At 43.3% G+C, this 22,639-nt stretch overlaps 1 protein-coding gene across 1 annotated transcript in view; it reads right to left on the reverse strand.

Annotated features, from left to right (window-relative positions):
- LOC306765674 (uncharacterized protein) overlaps window positions 1-12,062 on the reverse strand; it is a gene marked incomplete at both ends in the record, with an annotated part of 28,392 nt that extends 16,330 nt beyond the window's left edge. Inside the window, 13 exons of the mRNA XM_079253158.1 lie at window positions 530-703; window positions 2,403-2,567; window positions 5,091-5,261; window positions 6,233-6,397; window positions 6,493-8,281; window positions 8,428-8,632; window positions 8,795-8,873; window positions 9,704-9,955; window positions 10,071-10,294; window positions 10,382-10,455; window positions 10,510-10,763; window positions 11,816-11,932; window positions 12,013-12,062. Of these exons, the coding sequence (XP_079109284.1) occupies window positions 530-703; window positions 2,403-2,567; window positions 5,091-5,261; window positions 6,233-6,397; window positions 6,493-8,281; window positions 8,428-8,632; window positions 8,795-8,873; window positions 9,704-9,955; window positions 10,071-10,294; window positions 10,382-10,455; window positions 10,510-10,763; window positions 11,816-11,932; window positions 12,013-12,062 (3,719 nt within the window). The remainder of the gene's footprint in view (window positions 1-529; window positions 704-2,402; window positions 2,568-5,090; window positions 5,262-6,232; window positions 6,398-6,492; window positions 8,282-8,427; window positions 8,633-8,794; window positions 8,874-9,703; window positions 9,956-10,070; window positions 10,295-10,381; window positions 10,456-10,509; window positions 10,764-11,815; window positions 11,933-12,012) is intronic.
- Window positions 12,063-22,639: the final 10,577 nt, after the last annotated feature.

The raw sequence follows: 22,639 nt of genomic DNA on the forward strand, positions 1-22,639 counted from the left end.
TTGTTTACCCACTAATAGTGAACGTGAGCTGGTTCCAGACCATGGTGAGACAGGTTAGTTTTATCCGACTGATGATGCTGAAATAGATTTCTGCCGTTTCAACTCTTACAGGGGACATTGAATGCACTTTATACCCAGTCTGAATCAGTTCTCTGATACATCAATAAAACTTTGGAGTCCTGCTTTGGTAAACACGGTTCATAGTTTGAGTGCAGCTGCTCCCCAACCCCCCCACCCGACATCCCCCCACCCGACCTGACGGCACCGTTGGGGCGATGCTTCGCCTACAGGGGGGAGAGACGGAGAGAGTCGAGCAGATGATGGCGCCGCCCATCACACTGACAACGGCGCATTACGTTTCCATGGTAACAGCACAAAGAGCATTGCGACATTATTCCTAAGCTGTGGTCATTACAGGTGTAACAGAAGCACACAGAAAGCTTCACATAATAACAACAACAGCTTCTGCAGGTATCATGTTAGTCATGAATAAAAACTCCTTTAAACACTCAGTGCGATGAATCCTGACCTGAGAGTTTCCAGTTTGCAGTTTGGACTCTTCAGTCCACCAGACAACTTCTTCCCTCCTGAATCCTGCAGGTTGTTGTTACTCAGGTCCAGTTCTGTCAGACTGGAGGACTGGGAGCTGAGAACTGAGGACAGATCTTCACAGCTTCTCTCTGAGAGACCACACACACTCAGCCTGGAGAGAAAGAGGAAAACCATGGAGAAAGTTTTCCACACAGTAAATGTACATGGACCAACCTGTGTGCATCCTGCTGCAGTCACTTCCTGTACCTTTAACTTTTATCTGGCTTCTTTTAACTGTTAGTTTCTTTATTTCACTCTGCATTGAAGCTGAACACTGAAACTGGTTGGTTGAGAGATGTTTTGATGTTTATTTAGCATCTCTACAGAGGCTGTAGAGCTGGAATGATGAAGAGGGAAAAGAGCTGGTTGGCTGTCATGGCCGTGTAGATACCACTGAGGACAGCGAGGTCTGGACCTCAGGTACTGTCTATGTACTACCAAGGTACTATGCACGTACTATCAGGTACCTCCAGGTACTTTCAGGTATTATTAGGTACTATCTAGGTATTATTAGGTACTATCAGGCACTATGCATGTACTGTCTTTGTATGGCCAGGTACTATCCATGTACTATCAGGAACTATCTTTGTACTATCAGGTACTGTCAGGTACTATGCATGTAATGTCAGGTACTATGAGGTACTATCCAGGTACAGAGGGAGACAAGGAGGAGTGTTGGGTGATGTCTCACACTGTAGCTAATAAATATGATTATGATACACAGTAAGTATTGAATTACAGACATGAACAACATTATTGGTTCCCTTCAGTCAATAACAGAAAAACTCACCATGGTCACAGAAAAAATGTGAATCTGACAAAAGTAATAATAATGAGGATAAAATGATGGTACCCTTAGAAAAGACTGAAAATAATGTCACCAAAGGGACATGTTAATCCAAGGTGTGTCAGGAACGGCATCACTGTACACCTCGCCTCCCTCAGACAGCAGTTCTGGAAATATTTCCCAATGACGCCCAAAGTGAACAACTTAGTTATTATTTAACTTCATTTATTAACTGTATTATGTGTTAAGTTACCCAGTAATGAATTATGGAATGAGTTATGGATAATGTGGACATTTCACCTGGTGACTGGATGCTTTGTTAGACATCTGTCATGTCTGGGGAGCGGGTCGCTGTTTTATGGAGGGATTTGGCAGACAATGTCGGGTTTCTTGTCGTTAGGAAGGTTTTGGTTTTTGACCATTTTCAATTACTTTTATTAACTTTTGTTAAATTAAATCAAACAGAATCTGTTTGGTAACTTTTAGTTTATATAAGTTTAGTTTCACTTTCTTTTGTTTTTGATGAATGGAAAATAAATCATTTCTATTTTAATGAAGCCTTTTGTTGGAAGTGTGGATGAAAACATGCCGTTTACGCTCCCACGGCCTTTAATTAAATTAAAAAAGGCTGGTACACACACCTTGTTAGGATGAGTTTAAGTGCCTGCTATAATGCTGCCGTTTTGTACTGTGTGGCTGGCAACGATTATCAATAAATAATCCTCATTTTAGGAGTAAACATGCTTCCTTTGTGAAGTGTACATAGCTAACAGGGTAAGCCTTCAGTACTGCATGTTCAGGTTGGTCATGATGGTACTTAGAGACCTGGATATTTTCTCAGGTATTACACACTGTAAAAGGTTTGAGAAGCAACGCTGTAAGTCCTAAATAAAACAAATGTTTCTTTCATGTTGCATGATGTGTTACTCTGGACATATTTCATCACAATATTTCAAAGTAGTTCAGAAAATGTTCCAGATTGTTGCATCACAGAGAAAAACATGAGAGCAGCAGAGAAACTGACCTGAGACGTTCCAGGTTACAATGTGGACTCTGCAGACCATCACACAGCTTCTTCATTCCTGAGTCCTTGATGTTCAGGTCCAGTTCCTTCAGTCTGGAGGACTGGGAGCTGAGAACTGAGGACAGATCTTCACAGCTTCTCTCTGAGAGACCACACACACTCAGCCTGGAGAGAAAGTTTCAGAGAAAAATGCAAATAAGACATGTGAGAAGAAGATGACAAGATCAGGACTCATGTTGAACGTCTCCTCAAAGATCACCTGTAGAGAAAATCAGGTTGAACTCTGCAGAGTTTCATTGTGGTTTTACTGTTTAGGATCTTAAGTGTTTCACTGTTTTGTTTTAAATCTGTTTAACTGATTTATAAACTTTTCATCATTTCTAATTAAAATTAAAGAAAAAACTAAAGAAACAGACATAGGAGGTGAATATGAACCAAAACAAACTGACATCAGTGTGCTGTCCTCACAACACGTGACTATGTGAAGCTAGACAGGCAGCGAACAAAGCAGCAAATATAAAGTTCTCCACACAAGGCTTGCTTTTCTTGTTATCACTGAAGATCTTTATGAACTATTATATTTGCATTTCCATTTTTATAACTGAAACATACAGAAAAGAACAAACTAATTACCAGCTAATACACACATCCTAATGCCACAGTTGAAGTTGGTTGGCCTAGCTTAAGCATAACGTGCATATCACATTGAGTATCACATTACCAACACATTTTAAACAACGACAATAATACCAACGCATATGTCAGTGTTCTCTCAACACAACAATACTCACAAAGACTAAAGTTTTTCCAAGACACAAGCGTGTAAGGACACATTTAGTGTTCATGAGCTGCTTCTTCACTTGTGTTGTCCGAGGCGAGATACGTCAAAGAACTATTCTATGTAAGAACGCTCACTCGCTCAGGTAACTGCACGTTCCATATCACAAAGATTACTGCCTTACAGATGTCTCACGCTGATTAGTTTTTAATCTTAACATATTTTATCCTTTTATCATTGAACTTACTCTTCATATTTATTAACTATGAACTCTTGTTTTTACCTTTTTTATGTACATCATTAACAATATGAAATTACTCCTGTCTTTGGCCAAAAGACATGACAATAAGACTTTTGCTGCTTCAGAGTCTCAGTTTCCATGGAGACCAAACTATGTAGAAATAATGGTAAAGCCTTCCACAGTGTGGCTGCAACAGTCATACTGTTAAAATACTTCTTTTCTTTCCATAACTGGATGTTTGTGTTCTTGTTCTGCACCAAGTAAACAATTCCATCTTTAAGTTTGGTTTTTGTCTGGATTTTACTTGGTAAAAGCTTTTTTACAAGCTGTGTGTGATATTATTGTAAGACTGACAGGCTCTGCATCTTTTTCTTTTAATATTTTCCTTCAGTTTTTACAGGATAATTTGTGGAGACGTCTTCAAATAAACCAGCAGCAAGAGAGCTACTTGTGTCTGCCTGTACTTCCAGGGACTTATAGTGGGGGCTTCTGCCTGGAAAGACAGGTCTTGTCAAGTCCTGGAATAAGTATAAGGGAGCATTAAAAGATCAGATGAGGTCTGACTTTGGCAGCATGTTGAGGCTGAAGCAACTGAGTCATATATAGAGAAGACTGACCAAGTAATGATCTGAAGACTTTTGTCTGCAAATAAGCCCAAATTCTCCCACTAGGATGGTATTTGTAGGAGCCATAAATGTAGTTTAGACGGGGAATCATCACTGGGTGGATGGTTGGTGTTACACGGTTGTCATGGTGATGTGGAGTGGGGTCACATGGATGGGAACCAGTGTAAATCTAAACCAGTGTTTCCAGTCCTGCTCCTCCAGTTCCACTGCCCTGCATGTTTTAGAGGCAGCCCTACTTTAACACACCTGAATGAAATGAACGGCTCATTTACAGGCTGCAAAGAACTTGATGAGGAAGTTGAGGAATCTGAATCAGGTGTGTTGGAGTAGGAACACGTCTAAGACATGCAGGGCAGTGGTACTGGAGGACCAGGACTGACAAACACTGGACTAAACTATTGTAGATGTTATTTTAGGATTTTCTACACTGCTGGTCCTGAGAACACATTTAGTTTCATGTTTACATGCAAGTGAGTGTGAAAGGAACCTTGAAACGTGGACGTTGAGCCTTGTCTGCCTGGAGGACTGGGATCTGAGAACTGAAGACAGAACCTCAACCCCTTCACCTGAGAGGACACAGCTGCTCAGTCTGAAAATGAAGAAGATTTGTCTTAAAATGATGCCACATTAAATGCTGATGATGAGCTGAGAGACTCATGCAACAAAGAAAAATGATGAAAATTTCTTCTGGGAGGAAAAAACAGGAACATGAAGCCAAACACTCATCTATTCTTTTCTTCATATATAAGACTAATATTGCTTTAGGTTTATTCCAGAGACCAGCCAACATTTTGGGCTTTGTGTAGTATTTCCTTTAAATGAATAAGTGTTGATATGTTGGACTTGTTCTGTCCATCTTCCAGTCGGTTAGTAGCTACATGAGCTAAATCAGGTAAGGCTGAATGAACTGACATAACAAGAACCTTTTTCATGCTAATGTGTTCATCTGGAGAAATTCCATTCTGTTTATTTCTAAATAGTCCAGAAATGTTTCACATTATTGGATCACAAAGACTTTATGAAGCTGAAGAAGTAAAACCAACCTGAGAGTTTCCAGGTTACAATGTGGACTCTGCAGACCAACAGACAGCTGCTTCATTTCCAAGTCCTTGATGTTCAGGTCCAGGTCCAGTTCCTTCAGTCTGGAGGACTGGGAGCTGAGAACTGAGGACAGATCTTCACAGCTTCTCTCTGAGAGGGAACAGCTGCTCAGTCTGAAGAGAAGGAATTGAACAAAATATTTGTGTTAAATTTCTGCCACATTTAATGTTAAGGAACAACTAAGATACATTCCTTTAAAAAAGAAAAAAGTTCTGTAAAGGCAGAATATCTGCTGAACTTCTAATGAGGAGCTGTGAAAAGTTTCACTGTTTTTACTTTATCCAGAAGGTTTTATTGGACTGAGTCAAGTTTTTTGTCGAAATTGTGCAAATTTCTCCAATCAGCTACAAATATCTCACAATCAGCAAACATTTTTCATTTGATCAATAATCAATAATACATCTTCAGTTTACCATGGAATGATAAAGTGTATAAAGGTACAGCTGGTTTCACAACAACCACACGTCTAAAGTTATAATTATATACAGATAGATATGATCTCACCTGTTTCCATGTTCAGTATTTTCAGTTTTCATGTAACTAAAACATTCTTCTCTGCTATATTCTATTGAAATGATACTTTATGTTGTTTCGCTACTTTCTTCTGTTTTATTTGATGGGTTTTTATCTGCGTTAAAGAGCTTCAGACTAAAATCACAGATGAGGGTCATTGTGGTCGGATTCTCGATGCAACGCTGGAATATTTTCTTGGTTCCCTCTGAATTTATCCCACCACCTTTCCTTTACTCCATCATGTTTTCCATCAGGGAAAAGGAAAATAACCTGGACTAAACCATTGGAGGTCATTCTGTTTACTATCTGACTGCAACACTGGATGGAAACAAGGTGATAAAGCAGCAGGACCAGAGCCATGGTTCACCCAAAGCTGAAGATAAAGTAGAACATCTTTATTTAACTAAAGGCTCATTTATTCCTTTAAGTCCTAAATAAAACAAATGTTTCTTTCATGTTGCATGATGTGTTACTCTGCACATATTTCATTCACAATATTTCAAAGTAGTTTAGAAAATGTTCCAGATTGTTGCATCACAGAGAAAACCATGAGAGCAGCAGAGAAACTGACCTGAGACGTTCCAGGTTACAATGTGGACTCTGCAGACCATCACACAGCTTCTTCATTCCTGAGTCCTGGATGCTCAGGTCCAGTTCCTTCAGTCTGGAGGACTGGGAGCTGAGAACTGAGGACAGAGCTGAACATCCTCCATCTGAGAGGGAACAGCTGCTCAGTCTGGAGAGGAAATAGACCAGCAGTAATGTGTTCCATGATGTCCATTAAAAGCAGCATCAGTATGTTTCTCCACATCCTGCTATATATGTACTTACAGAGCTTTGTTGGAGGCTTTGACCACTGGCAGCAGCCTCAGAAGAACCTCCTCTGAAGGAGAGTATTTCTGCAGGTCAAACACATCCAGATCTTCTTCTGATGACAGTAAGATGAAGCTCAGAGCTGACCACTGAGCAGGAGACAGTTTATCTGTGGAGAGACGTCCTGATCTCAGGGACTGTTGGACCTCCTCCACTAGAGAACCATCATTCAGTTCATTCAGACAGTGGAACAGATTGATGCTTCTCTCTGCAGACACATTCTCACTGATCTTCTTCTTGATGTACTGAACTGTTTCCTGATTGGTCTGTGAGCTCCTTCCTGTCTGTGTCATCAGGCCTCGTAGGAGTCTCTGATTGGTCTCCAGTGAAAGACCCAGGAGGAAGCGGAGGAACAAGTCCAGGTGTCCATTTGGACTCTGTAAGGCCTCGTCTACAGCACTCTGATGGAGATCTTTTACATCATCTCTGAATAATTTAAACCTCTTCTGTCTGAACAGATTGACTCCAGACTTGATGAAGGTCCGACGGACATGAAGAGCAGCCAGAAACTCCTGAAGACTCAGATGGATGAAGCTGAACACCTTCTCTTCCTGCTGGTACAGTCCTTTCTCCTCTTTAAAGATCTGTGTGAACACTCCTGAGTACACCGAGGCTTCTGTGAGATCGATGCCACACTCTTTCAGGTCTTCTTCATAGAAGATCAGGTTTCCTTTCTGCAGCTGATCAAAAGCCAGTTTTCCCAGAGACTCAATCATCTTCCTGCTCTCTGGACTCCAGACTGGATCTGTCTCAGCTCCTCCATCATACTTGACCTTCTTGACTTTGGTCTGAACCAGCAGGAAGCGGGTGTACATCTCAGTCAGGGTCTTGGGCAGCTCTCCTCCCTCTCTGGTTTTCAGCTCATCCTCCAGAACTGTAGCAAGGATCCAGCAGAAGACCGGGATGTGGCACATGATGTGGAGGCTTCGTGATGTCTTCATGTGGGAGATGATCCTGCTGGCCTGCTCCTCATCTCTGAACCTCTTCCTGAAGTACTCCTCCTTCTGTGGGTCAGTGAACCCTCTGACCTCTGTCGCCATGCCAACACAGTCAGGAGGGATCTGATTGGCTGCTGCAGGTCGTGTGGTTATCCAGAGGTGAGCAGATGGAAGCAGTTTCCCCCTGATGAGGTTAGTCAGCAGCACATCCACTGAGGTGGACTCTGTAACATCAGTCAGGATCTCATTGTTGTGGAAGTCCAGAGGAAGTCGACACTCATCCAGACCGTCAAAGATGAAGACGACCTGGAAGTCTTCAAAGCTGCAGATTCCTGCTTCTTTAGTTTCAGTAAAGAAGTGATGAACAAGTCCCACCAAGCTGAACTTTCTCTCTTTCAGCACATTCAGCTCTCTGAAAGTCAGTGGAAATGTCAACTGGATGTCCTGGTTGGCTTTGTCTTCAGCCCAGTCCAGAGTGAACTTCTGTGTTAAGACAGTTTTCCCGATGCCAGCCACTCCCTTTGTCATCACTGTTCTGATTGGTTCATCTCTTCCAGGTGGGGGTTTAAAGATGTCTTCTAGTCTGATGGTTGTTTCTGGTCTGTCTGCTTTCCTGGATGCTGCTTCAATCTGTCTGACCTCATGTTCATCATTGACCTCTGCAGCCCCTCCCTCTGTGATGTAGAGCTCTGTGTAGATCTCATTCAGAAGGGTTTGCTTTCCTGCTTTAGCGATCCCCTCAAACACACACTGGAACTTCTTCTTCAGAGAAGATTTTAGTTTCCGGCCACAAACTGAAGCCAGAAGTTCTGAATGAAAAGCAGAAATCAGACGAGTCAGTAAAGATTTCAAGCCTCTGAAGAAGGAGGATGTGAACATGTGATGTTCCACGTGTTGAGACGTCAGTAAATGTTTCATTTATCAGCAGCTTCAATCTTTAGAGAAATCCTCTTACTGCTCTGCAGACGCTCAGCCAGCTCCTCCTGCTTCATTCTCCTCAGGAAGTCCACTGTGATCTTCACTAATGCCTCTCTGCTGCTCTTCCTCTGCTCTTCATCCTCACCCTCCAACACTGAGCATTCTGGGTAATCTGGACTCAGAAGCTTCTGGATCTTCTTCAGCTCCTTCTTCACAAAAGTGATGATGTTGTCCTCCAGCAGCTGGAAGAGAAAACCACATGAAGGACACAGTCAGACTGAAAGCATGGAGCCAAACATCAGATCCATGTTGGACACGCTGACAATCCACTGGTCTACAAAGTGCAGCGTGGAGATGAGTGTGAACAGAAGAGATGGAGAAGTAGTTGTTGTACATGTACACACCAGAAATATGGAGTCCAGCTGTGTCTGATGCTGCTGGGCAGACTGACCACTGGGAAGCTCTGAGCTCTGCTGCTCCACTCTGTAAGGACATCAGGACCTTTATTGTCATTGCATCAACGTCACCATGGCAACAGCATTTTGTTGGCACTCGGCAATAAAAACAGCAACATGCATATTGAATGAAATGGACATTAAATGTAAAACACAGCAATAGAAGAATGAAAATCAGAACAAAAGAGAGGAATAAAAGCTGAGGTGGGCCAGAGGAAGACGGAGCAGATCAAGTATGATGTTGGCAGTTCAGTGAGGATGAAGAGGGAGAGTGGGGGAGTGAGGGGGGAGAGGCTTGATGGAGGAAACAGCTCTGTGGGGAAAAGCTGTTTGCCAATCTGGAGGTTGTGGGTTTTAAATGTCTAAATCTTTTCCTTGATGGAAGGGGAACAAAGTGAGTGTGTGCAGGGTGGGTCTTGTCTCTGAAGATGGACCATGCCGTCCTCTGTGGTCAGAGTGCAGCTCCTATGATCCTCTGTGCTGCCTTCACCACACGGGACAGATCTGTTTTGTGGCGTGCAGCTTGCATAGCACACAGTACAGCCCTGACAAAGGATGCTTTCTGTTGTTGGTGAGGAGATGAGCTGCTAGACCGGCTTGCTTCAGCTTCCTCAGGAAGAAGAGTCTTTGCTGAGCTCTCTGCACCAGATGGGAGCTGTTAATCCACCATGTTAGGTCTTTGCTTATGTGGCTCCCAAGAAACTGAACAGATTCAGGTCTTTCCAGCTCCTCTCCCTTGATGAACAGTGGGTGCTGAATGGTCCTACTGGTCCTTCTAAAATCCACAAGAAGCTCTTTGGTTCTGGTCGTGTTGAGAGCCAGATTGTTGTCTGCACACCACTCGACCAGGTGCTGGACCTCCTGCTGTAGGAGGTCTCATCGTTGTTGCTGATGCCTCCAACCACTGTGCTATCATCTGCAGACTTTACTATGGTGTTGGAGGAATGGATGGAGGGCTTCAAGTCCTGGATGAAGAGGGCCAGACCCAGAACACACCCCTGTGGCCTGTTGGTGAGGAAGTCCATGATCCATATGCAGAGTGAGGTGAGGAGACCAAGGCTGATGAGTTTCTGGAGCAGTTTATGGGAGATTACAGTCTTGGAGGCGGAGCTGGAATCCACAAAGAGCATCCTGATGTAGCTGTCTGCTGGTCCAGGTGCTTCTGGGCTGTGTGGAGTGTGATGGAGATGCATCCTCTGTAGATCTGTTTGCTCTGTATGCAAACTGAGGACTGTCCAGGTCTGCAGGGATGCTGCTGTTGATGTGAGCCAGTATGAGCCTCTCAAAGCGTTTCATAATGAGCAGGATGAGGCCAACAGGACAATCATCATGAAGGCATGTGATGGAGGGCTGTTTAGACACAGGAATAATGGTGGTGGATATGAAGCAGGAGGGAAGTGCAGCTTGTTGCAGGGAGAGGTTAAAGATGGAGGTAAAGACCCCCGCTAGCTGGTCAGCACAGGTTTTCAGCACACAGCCTGAAAGTCCATCTGGTCCAGTTGCTTTATTGATGTTAATCCTTAGTGTGGATCTCACCTGATGCTTCTGAAGGACAAATGACTGTTTGTCCTGTTTGGAGTGGAAGCTCCCACCATTTCCATCCCATAATGCTGTTTATCAGAACATCCAAAGCATGAAGTGTGTCAGGAAGGTCCCTCTCATACCTGGCCAGGTTGGTGTTGTCCTTCCAGTCATGAAGGGTTTGATGCCCTTCCACATGCCCCGGGGGTCCTTGTTTCCAAAGTCCCCCTCAGTCCGCTGCCTGTACCTGCCTTTTGCCTCTCTGACACTCTTTGCCAGGCTCTTCTGGGAGGTCATAAAGGTCAGCATATCTCCTGGCCTACAAGCAGCCTCTCTCACCTTCATCATGAAGCTCCCACTCTCATTAAAGCAGCTTTCTGCTTTGGGAAGATCTGGACTGTTTTAGTGGGCAGTAGCTCCACTGTGGAAAAGCTGATGTCATCCAAAGCAGCAGAGGTGTGCTCCTCCAAGCCAGATCCTTGAGAGAAAACCTCCCAGTCTGTGCTCTCAAAGCAGTCCTGTAGAGATACGGTGGCCTTCTTGGTCCAGACCCCTACGCTCTAGTTTTGCTTTGTTTCTGCACACTACAGGTCTGGAAGATGGAATCAGTATCAGAGAGATGTGCTCTCTGTGCTGAGGTGCCCTGGAGCAAGGCAGCCACAGCCAGGATGTGCTTGGATGAGACTGGTTAGACTGGGCAGCTCCCAGTAGAAATGTGTTTGATGTTGGAGTTTTTCACCAAGTAAAAGTTTGCTTTGTTGTGACTGCAGGTCACTTAGTAAGTGAGCTTCAGGGAATGTGCAGAACTTGTGGAAAGGTCCAGAATGTGAGGAGGAAAAACTGACGTTTGCTTCTACGTTCCACAGATGAGAAAGCTGAATTCTGGAGATGCTGTTTCCTGCACTGAGACAGAGTCTTCCTGCTTATTCTCAGCTCACAGGAAACATCCCATAAAACTGCTTATTATAAGAGCTTTATCTGGATATTTCACCTGGAAATACTGAAGATATCCGGACTAATATATAGATCCGTATATCCGGAATAATACTCTGGTATTATTGATGTGAAACACAAGCTGGAATAAAACCAAACTGATGCAACATTTACACACAGCTCACCTCTCTGGATCCGATTTAAACGCAAGAGGAGGATCCTTCGACCTGTTGCTCTTAAAGGACAAACAGCTGGGTGCTGATCCAGGTCCTGATCCAGGTCTAGGTTCTGGTCCTGGTCCAGGTTGATTCCTGTGAATAAAGATGGTTTCATGGTTTCACAGCTGAATCCTGAAATTGAACATTTAGTTTGATGAAGACTCTGGAGGACAAATCAGATCCATCACATGACAAACATGATGCTGCAGATTCGTCTCAGACGTCCAGAAATGATTCAACAGAAACTGGTTTTCATCTGGAACCTGATCCAGAACCTCCACTGGACTCTGATACTCACTGCTGGTCTGAGCTGAAATAAATAGGTTTCTCCATCGACCGGTCGCTCTTCATGGACACACAGCTGGGCTCAGGTCCAGGTGCAGGTCTGGCTTTAGGTCCAGGTCCAGGCTGGTTCCTGTGAATCCAGATGTTTGCTGATGTGAGTTTTTGTGATTTCTGAGAAGAGTCATGGAGAGTTAGAGATGGATATCTGACCTCTGAGTGGTTTTAGAGGGAGGGACTCCCTCCTCTCTGTCCTGATCCATGATGCTGGATTCACATCGGCTCACACACACTTTCTACCTCCACCTGCAGAGGAAACACACATTGGCTCACACACACTTTCTACCTCCACCTGCAGAGGAAACACACATTGGCTCACACACACTTTCTACCTCCACCTGCAGAGGAAACACACATCATTCAGCTGAAGCCCTCCTCTCCATCATCTCCTCCTCTGATTGGCTCAGAGTCAGATTGATTCATTTCTCCTTTATTTCAGCAGATAAAAGTCTCAGTTAGATGAGAAAAATCTTTTTTAAGAGTGATCTGGCCAAGAAATGCAGAACAATCCCAAGTCCATGATGTAGCAGACAGCAAACAGAGATCAACTATCCAAACACAACAAGACAAAGGCAGCAGCCAACGTCGGCTAAATGAAACCCAGCCTGGATGTTTAAAAACACTCACATTGACCAGTGGAGCTTTCTTCTTCCAATCTACTTCAGTTCTCTCACACAGACATGTTATTTCTATACAAGTGTTGATTACAAGGACAAAATACAACATCATACATGAAGAAATGCAGAGATGAAAAAAATGGGGGCAATTAAACATGTTCTCATCATTGAGCTTAAATATTGATCATGTTTCAGACACAACACTGACTGTTCATTAAATGTTGGAAATAAAATGTCTGGAATCATTTCCCTGAGATTCAGGTGACATTTTCAGCTGGATTTAGTTGACAAACTGTTCAAGTATTTACTTTCCTGTCATAAACTAAATGTAAAATATCAGAAAGATGGATTATGATCAAGGAGAAAAGTTTCAGTGTGGAACTTAATAATCCTGAAAAACCTGTCCGACTCCTGTTACTGTAAAACTAAAACTAAGCTCAGAGTTCACGCTGCTCCCCACAGCCGCATTCTCCATCCATTACACATCAACTGGAAACCAGTTTGATCCCAGGACTCACATTTAAACAGGACAAGTATCAGCCTGGTTCTGGTCTGAGTCCAGGTCAGAGACCAGGTCAGAGTCCATGTCAGAGTCCAGGTCTGAGTCCAGGTCAGAGTTTCAGGTCAGAGTCCAGGTCTGAGTCCAGGTCAGAGTCCAGGTCAGAGTCCAGGTCAGAGTCCAGGTCTGAGTCCAGGTCTGAGTCCAGGTCAGAGACCAGGTCTGAGTCCAGGTCAGAGTCCAGGTCAGAGTCCAGGTCAGAGTCCAGGTCTGAGTCCAGGTCAGAGTTTCAGGTCAGAGTCCAGGTCTGAGTCCAGGTCAGAGTCCAGGTCAGAGTCCAGGTCTGAGACCAGGTCAGAGTCCAGGTCAGAGTCCAGGTCAGAGACCAGGTCTGAGTCCAGGTCAGAGTCCAGGTCAGAGTCCAGGTCAGAGTCCATGTCAGAGTCCAGGTCAGAGTCCAGGTCAGAGTCCAGGTCAGAGTCCAGGTCAGAGACCAGGTCAGAGTCCAGGTCAGAGACCAGGTCAGAGACCAGGTCAGAGTCCAGGTCAGAGTCCAGGTCAGAGTCCAGGATCTGTGGTCTGGTTTCTGGTTTTTAACGTTGCCGTTTGAAGCCGACTTTTAATCCAGAAACTATTATTTCCGTCTCGTCTTCATTTAACTGAAGGAAGTTCCAATAAACAATAAGAAACACAATCCAGTTTATTTTCCTGCTTCATATTCTGTCATGTTGTTTCCTCCACCGTTTCCTCCTTTCTTAACTGGGACCAATAAAGTTTCTGTCATTCTGATCATTTATTTCCTGTTAAGGCAACAAAAGCAGCTGAAAAGGAGAAAGACTCACAGCAGACGCTGACGGACTCAGTCCTGCTTTTCCTCAAAGATTGGAGAGTTTGCTGAGCGGCTGTGCAGAGCTCTGACAGATGGACCACTTCATTCTGTCTGCTGCAGATACTGACTGATGCACACATAGTTCTCCTCTTTCCTTCTGCCTTACCTGTTCTACCTGAACGTTCACTCCTGTGGAAAGTTTGACGTCACGTGGCCTCCTGTCCAATCAGAACCCTTCCCAACCCCCAGATCTTCAGCTGAACTGAATAAAGGGGATTCAACGTGTTTCCATGGAAACACAAAGGAGAAAACTGTCATTCCTGATGATTTCATTCTGAATTCTTCATTCTGAATGAAAAGCATCAGGTAACCATGGCAACTGCCAGTCACGTCAGCAGCGTTGTGCAGCTTCCTGTTTGTCAGGAAGTGGTTGACAGTTCACTTCATTCCTGCTGCTTTAACTTAGACGTGAGGATGAAAGACTGAACCTGAGCAACCTGGAACTAAGCAGCTGACCTGCTGCTGGGGGGTCAGACCCCTGAAGGCTGCAGGCAGTGTGATCTGGGGGGGTTGGGGCTGTTGTTAGGGGCTTTCATGCTTTATATGAAGCACTTTGACTTGTCTTGTACATGAAATGTGACGTAACAAACTTGCCTGAAGCATACGAGTGTCCATATGTGCACTGGGCAGCAGGACACTGTGGTGGAAAATACTCTGGTCTTGAGAAGTTGTAATACATTTATGAGTCAACTGTCTTCTTACAATGAACATTTTATTATAAACTAATACAAGCACACGCTGGAGCTTGGAGAGAGAACTCTCTCTCTAGATGCTGAAGTAACACCCGATTATAAACCATGCTTAACTCCTCCTAGTTGCTGAGCACACCATATGAAACAATCATTATCTCTTATTTAAGACTAAACTGAACTCACTAAGCATCAATCACTCACTATATTACTTTATTACCTTTAACCTCTAACCTTTAGACAACTGGTCAACCAAGCAGTTGACAAAAACAGATGCCCTGCAGGAAACTCTTCCTGTCTCAGACTTTGTCTGCACATTCCAGACAAGGATCATATGACTTAAAGAAAGCTTTGTGCATAGACACAAAACACAGCAGGATCACAGCAAATCAATGCATATATGTCTAATACTTAATTCAAACCAAACTCATAACAATTTTCCCCAACACTCTCCCTCCTCTTGGTCCTACAGGACCAACAATAAGAAGAGAAATTGTTATCAGAACGCAAAAGTACATACAGAAGACAACATTCTCAAAACATCAGGAGCCTCATGCCTGTCGGGTTTTAAAAGAATCTTTCAGAAATTACAATAGTGAGGAGCCATTCACTTCAGCTTCACACTGATCTTGCTTGAGAGCGAAGGCTGGTCTTCAGGTGTGAGAGTAGACTATCTCACTTACCCACGCAACCACAGGGATTATTCTGCCCTTTGTTGGGTGGTGCGTTATTCTTCTGTAATTTCAGACTGAAGAGCTTCAGGAGGTTCAAGCAATCTGTAGTGCCAAGCAGCTCACTCTGCGACCTTTACCGCTGTCTGGGTCGTCAGGAAAACCTGAAATGGCCTAAACCATCGATGTTGGTTCCAGCGCTGATGTTTAAAGCTTCTTATCAGGACAAAATCTCCAGGCTGAAGTGAATAGAGCTGCGTAGATGCTGATTCATGAAGGGCAGCTTTCACCTGTGTGCAAATGCCTGAAAAGGGTTCTTATGAGGTTAGGACAATATGTTAAAACATTACTTTCACACAGAGCTGTGTCTGAACAGGCAGTCTTGGAAGGAACCATGCCCACTTGGGTGAGGGTCCTGCAAAAAGAATCACAAAAAAGCCCATGTTTCCATGTTACGCATGCGCATGTACATCAGAACCAGAAAAAGTACTTTTGGTCCAAGGAAGACCTGAAAAGAGAGCCAGAAGGAAATTTCCCCGTCTGCAACCTGTGGGAGGAAAACATTCAGGAAAATGGCATCCAGAAAGTCATTCATAAGAGAGCGCCAAAACATGGACTTGTTTTCAGCTAAAGAGTAAGCTCAAGTAACGAGAACTGAGACGGGAGAGCTGCAGCCTCCACCGCGTCACAGTCAGAGCAAACAGCATCAAAAGGAAAATCAAGTCAGGGTCAACTAGAGGTCGGTCAGGGGCCAGGCCTGGGGGGTGCAGAGGATAGTCAGTTTCAGCTAAACAGTCATGGAGTAAAACATGAACAATACAAAGCAACAGTTAGGGCCACTCATTTATCTGGTAGGTAATCATTCAAAGTAACCAAATTCATTTAATTACTTATTGCAAAGTTCCTATCAGGTCGTCTCATCTTAACCAACAACCAGAAAAAATCCTCTAGTACTGCATAGCAGAACATGTGTCAAACTGGACTCCCAGCAGTCTGACCAACACTTATCCATGCTGGAAATTTCCTTTCTGATTTACTGCTCGTGTTGTTTATGTCATGTCTGCTAAATGACAGAAGCAGAACCACACTGAAGAATCTCTGCATATATTAAATAAAGCTCATTCAGAACTGTTGATTTAATCAGTAATGTAGTCTAGTTAATCTCATGGTTTACTCTGATTTGTCTCTCTTAGACTCCAACAGACCCATTCAGGAGCAACACACACAAAACTGAGATCATAATAAGACTGGCTTTCTATTCCAAATATATTGTAAACATAAGCATAAGCATAAAGCAACAAGATGTAAACCCATCTTTAACAGCTGGACTTCAGGTACTGAACAGCCAGAGACCTTCAGGTCATAATAAAGCTGTTTGTTTTCTATCTACATTTGAACTTAAGCAGCATTTAGAAACAAACTTCTAATACTGATGGCAAAACTGTCCACATCCACAACAACACGACACACGCATGTACGTGCACACACTCACAGCAGCATTTCTTCCTTAATGATTTTAATGCAAACGTGTGTAACAGAAAAGGCCAAGGCTAACGGTTTAGCATAGTTAGCTTAACTTTGGAAGTATCAATACTGTTCAAATAATCTGCCTCATATTCATGTTAATTTTGAGGACATACAGGGCTTAAATGACTTGTTTGTTTACATATTAAGCGTGTTAACTAAGAGACTGGTCTGTTTACTGGCAGCCATCGCAAGAGTTGGTTCTACTCTTTAAACAAAAATCATCTGATGTGTATTTTAACCACTGAGCATATCTGCTTTAATTCAAAATAATGAATTCAGATTAGGGATAAAACACCAGCTGTCAGCAAATAAAACACGGAGATTGTTGTACTTGTGTTGCATTCACTGAAGTCGGGAAATTACAAAACTACCTTCTTATTTAATGTCATATAGCGGCTTATTTTTTCTCTTTTGACATCTATTCTGTCTCAAACATTAAAAACTTAGTATTCATCACTTTTTTTTTTTTTTTTTTATAAGGCACAGCGTGCCAGAAGTTGACTTGTCTGTATAAACTGTTCAGCTTCCCTGCAGCAGAGCAGAGATGTCTGTGTCATTGTTCACTTGCAGAAGTCTGCAGGAGTGCAAAATTTTATGCATGCTCATAAATGTGGTATAAAGCTAAGCAGAAACAGTGAGTAAATGTTTGGTTGTAGGGCCTCATTCCTTGGCCTGGTCTTGTGGATAATCATTCAGCTCGTATCACTCGATCTGCTCAGGAGTCAGACGCGCCACAGCCACCATGCTCTCCTCCAATCAGCATACAATCAGAAATTCATGCCAGGAAGTGCCCGACACATGTTCATCAAAGCTTCCTGGTAGATAAATCAGATTCATATGTGTAATTAATTAAGAGTAACATGTAAAGGATCAGAAAGTAGGCAAAAGTTCAAGGAAGGAGATCCAGGTTTTCCACAGAGAACTGAGTGAACCGAACAGTCTTTCTGACAGAATCAGGGTGCAGCTTATTCCAGAAAACATCATCTGATTCTGTAGTCGGGGTGGGATTTGTGCTGCCTGCCGGCCACATTCGTTAGTCTTTTACTTCCAGAAAATTCCACAACTGAAACACAGTCTGAGGACAAGGAGGATCCATCACCTCCAGAGGTCAAAGGTGAAAATCCAGCTCACATGTCCACCATAGGAGCCATATCCACACTGTTCACAGTCACAACCAACAGGGCTCTGCCAGACCCTCTGGTTCTGGGATCTCCAGGCCATCAGCAGCGGCCGGGTCCATGCAGCCACATCTGCATATCAGGTTCTGCTCCAGGACTCAGAGCTGACACAGAAGGGAGGTGGAATGATGCTTTAGGTTGTAGGGACCGTTTCTGCTCCAGTCTCCTGACTGACCACGCGTGACACCCAGAACTCTACGGTGACCCGGATCAAGAACTCACTCTCCCCCAGCCCCTCCTCTGAATCCCCTCAGGCAGGATAGACATTTGAGGTCCCTGTGGACCAAGCTGCATGCTGACAAGGGTTTAGAAGGGAAAGCTGCAATGTGTCCAACACCATACAGCAGACGAGCTTTTGAGACTGAACCATTTGGGCATGTGGTGTATTTTCTTCTCCAGTAAGGGGAAAATAAAGATCATAGCCTCATAATTATAATAGTTTTCTTCTGAATCCTGTGGCAAACATATTATGTGGACCATGTTCTGTGCTGTGAACATCATGTAACTTGAACATTACATTGTAATTGTGTGTGTGAGACTATATTATCAGTGGATTCATAACTCAGTTCTCTCCTGGGAAAGCTGAACATGATCTTGCTAAGAAGATACACTTGTTCTGAGAACTTCTCTTCTTGTCGTTAGCTCACATTTAGCTAAAGTGAACTTATTGCAAGGGAAATTTACTCTAGCACGTTGGTTCACCATTCCTATTTTAAGGTCAAGAATTTTCTCTTTTTCCTAACATTATGCTTAGTTTCAGCATCCTTTAGCTGCATTATTTATTTCCAGTTTATCTAAATTTATTTAGACATGCTAGGCATAAATTTATAATAGCAGTAGTAAAGGAATAAAAATCACCTTATGAATGTCTGAAAGGGAACAGACAGAAACCTAAGCTTATTGCCTACACAATGTATAGTAATTTAACAGAATAAGTTCCTAATACTATAAATCACATCTCTCACATTTCTGATTTTTCATTCTTAATATGTTGTTGCTCTTTAAAATGTTCTCAGGTGATAATAAAGAACTGCTTTTCCTTAGGAAAAGGGTTTCCACATTCATACAGGGAGTGGCTTTTATGCTCTTATAAAAGCTTTAGGAAGAAAAGCACAAGCAGCTATTTTACACAGGATTTATATGTTTGTTTCTGCCTAACATGCTATGACATCATCTCCTTCAGTGAGCAGAAGGCATTTAATGAACACACTCTTTTCCTCACTTCCTTCTCTCATACTTTTTTTGTTGTTTGTTTTTTTTTTCTTTTTTTTTTTTTTTTTTTTCTTACTGCAGTAAATTAGATTTTACACAAACAATTCACTTCAACAGTTGGATGAATGCATGTGAATGGGTCGTGCCCCCACGTTTGTCTACCCCCACACAAGCTTCTAGGCTCTCCTGCGAGAGTCCGGTGTGGCTTCACAAGACGTGGTTTTAATTCTCCACACAATCAGTCCAATCAAGTTTAACACAGGAAATTTTACACAACCACCCCAGTTTCCCCTCACATGAAGACAGAGATTTCAACTTCTTAATGGTGCTGTACATCAACCTCCTACTGCAAAGGAACTAGTTCTGTTTGCAGCGGATGTACACAGAGGGTCAATCCCACACCTTTGTAGAATTATCAGGCAAAATTCTCAATGTCTCCAGAAACCAGCCCACACAGTCTCTTCTCTGTTCCTCCTCACTCAAGATGGCTTTCCTCTCAGTTTTCTAACTCAAGGTTGGCCTGGTCTTGCTTCTCGAGCTCACAGGACTTACTGACTAATTTACTGGTCTCGGTCTTGTAACTCACAAGATTTACTGGTCTGGTCTTGCTACGTCTAGCTCACAGCACTTACGACTTGGTCTTGTTACTCACGATTTTTAACTTAAACTTTAACCTAAACTTAACTTAAACTCACAGGATTTTATTTATGACGTCAACCTGATCTCGTCTTAAGTTATTCTCTTATCCCTTGAGTTATTCTTTCGATGAGGAGGTGAGGAGGAGAATCCCTGTCACAATGAGAATAATGAAGACAATTGACCACAAAACAGAAAAATATTGTGATTATTAATTAAAATATTGATTATTAATTTGTGATAAATTTCTAGTAATGTTTGACTCCAGTTTGAGTCTGAAAATTAATGTAAATTTAGAATAACACTTCTCACCATTGTCTTTTCACACTGGTTCAGAAGGAGTCCTGGCGTAGTCGACCACGGGTGGGAGAAAGACGTCCTGTCCTCTGAAATACTCTAATTGAGGTTCTTAGGATGAATCTGTGGATTCAGGTGGCCAACCCGTCTATCCCCAACCTGGGCGGACTGACGCAGGATCCCGAGACGAGCCCCCAAAAACTGTGGTGGAAAATACTCTGGTCTTGAGAAGTTGTAATACATTTATGAGTCAACTGTCTTCTTACAATGAACATTTTATTATAAACTAATACAAGCACACGCTGGAGCTTGGAGAGAGAACTCTCTCTCTAGATGCTGAAGTAACACCCGATTATAAACCATGCTTAACTCCTCCTAGTTGCTGAGCACACCATATGAAACAATCATTATCTCTTATTTAAGACTAAACTGAACTCACTAAGCATCAATCACTCACTATATTACTTTATTACCTTTAACCTCTAACCTTTAGACAACTGGTCAACCAAGCAGTTGACAAAAACAGATGCCCTGCAGGAAACTCTTCCTGTCTCAGACTTTGTCTGCACATTCCAGACAAGGATCATATGACTTAAAGAAAGCTTTGTGCATAGACACAAAACACAGCAGGATCACAGCAAATCAATGCATATATGTCTAATACTTAATTCAAACCAAACTCATAACAATTTTCCCCAACAACACTCTCAGCTGCAGGTTGATGATCCACTTTGCAGTCGTATCGTCAGACTTGCGGCCGCATGTCCTGAAGACTCGGGTGAAGAGGGGGCGGAGCTTCAACTGACCCCCACCTGCTGGTGAGTTGGCTCAGATGGTGGAGGAAGCCGTCAGGTCTGGCAGGCCCAAACCTGTTGTGAGGGTCTGCTGGGAAGGTCTGGCAGAGTCCCTGTCAGAGAGAGCTGCAACGCCTCGGGATCCCCCGATAAGCTGGGAAATGTGGCTGTTAAATGTAGAAATGTTTTCTATCATCTTCAATAAAGCATCAGGAAATGAGACACATCTTCAGACTTTTCCTGATCTTTCATTTTCTCCTGATAAAATCTGAAGTGACGCTGTAGAAATTCAGAGAAGTGCTGAAATTCACCTGGAAGCCACTTCAAAGTCTGATTGCAGGATGTGTGTTTTAACATGGACTTCCCGTGTTTTGCTGCGTTTCGCCTTATTTCCTGTGTTCTGTGCTGTGAGGAACGTTCACATATCTGCACTGATCTGCAGCTTGAAGCTTCAGCCAATAGCAACGTAGTCTGGCTGTTTGTTCTGGAAAGATCCAGTCAGACCGGATTCTTCCTCAGTGGTGTCATCGTCACTCCACATAAGAAAACCAGGTTCCACCACGTTCGCTCTGTGAACCTTAAAAACCTCAGACGCCACTACAGCAACATAAGCAGAAACCATCTCCCCAGTTCCACCAGTCTCCCACATAGAGCACATTCCAGTTCATATCAGCAACAGGTTCAACAAACAGATCACACAGCCTCCACATCCAACACGCATCGTCCCTGTCTCTACCTCCAAGTCAACAAACCTGCAGCAGAACGCCGGCAAAACACTTAAGATGGCACTTTTAAACATGAGATCCTGTAAAAGAAATCTTTCTTTTAAACTGTATTTCACATATGAAGTCCCAGCTGGCAGAGAATCTCCTTCAGCTTAACCAGGACAAAAGCAATGTTTTCATTCTGGCGATCATTTTACACAAACTCACACGTTGGAAACCTTCTCAGTGGGAGAAATCTGGCTGTTTTATTTCACTCGGAGCTGAATTTTATTCCACACATCAGAAACATCACAAAAACAGGATTTTATTTCTTAAAAACGTCGCCAAAGTCGCCCAGTTCTCTTTCCTGCCAGCAGCGCCGCCGCTCCCACCACGCGCATCACGCACTGCGCGTAGGGCCCCAAGAGTTGAGGGGGGCCCCAAAGTCATCAGGTGGAGGCAAAATAAATGGTCCACATGCATGGTTATATGTTGATATAAAATATAAACAATACAAAACTGTCCTTTACTTTGACTTTGTCCAGGCAGAGACAGCCATGAAATGATTTACTGCTCGGTCATAAGGCCATGTTTTTTATTTTCATAGAAACCTTTTCAGACCGATGAGGGGTGTGCGGGTAACCCCAGCAGTGGGTTAAAGCAGTGGTTCCCAGACTGGGGGGGCTCAGGTTTATCACAGGGGGGCACAGCAAGGCAGGGACGGTCTTTCCTATGGGCAATGTGGGCGACCGCCCAGGGCGCAACCGATTTGGTGGCGCCCTTAAAAAAAAAAATCTGCAGTTTTCCAGACAATACCGCGCATTTCCACATCAAGTTAATAAGCGCTGTGTGGTGATTCCTGTTCCCTGGTGGGCGTGGTGAGCAGCTGGTAACTGGAGCACACCTGATCCACATCCCAGCAATCTGCAACTACATATTTAAGACCCGCTCAGCCTGCTATCCAGAGCCAGATTGTTTTTCTTTCTTTTCTTTTTGTCTTGTCCAGCATTTAAGCAGGCAAAATGGATTTTCTGGATGCTCTATTCTTCTGGGCAAATTTACTTTGC

The sequence above is a fragment of the Telmatherina bonti genome (assembly GCF_933228915.1).
Source record: "Telmatherina bonti genome assembly, chromosome: 14".
NCBI lineage: Eukaryota > Metazoa > Chordata > Actinopteri > Atheriniformes > Telmatherinidae > Telmatherina > Telmatherina bonti.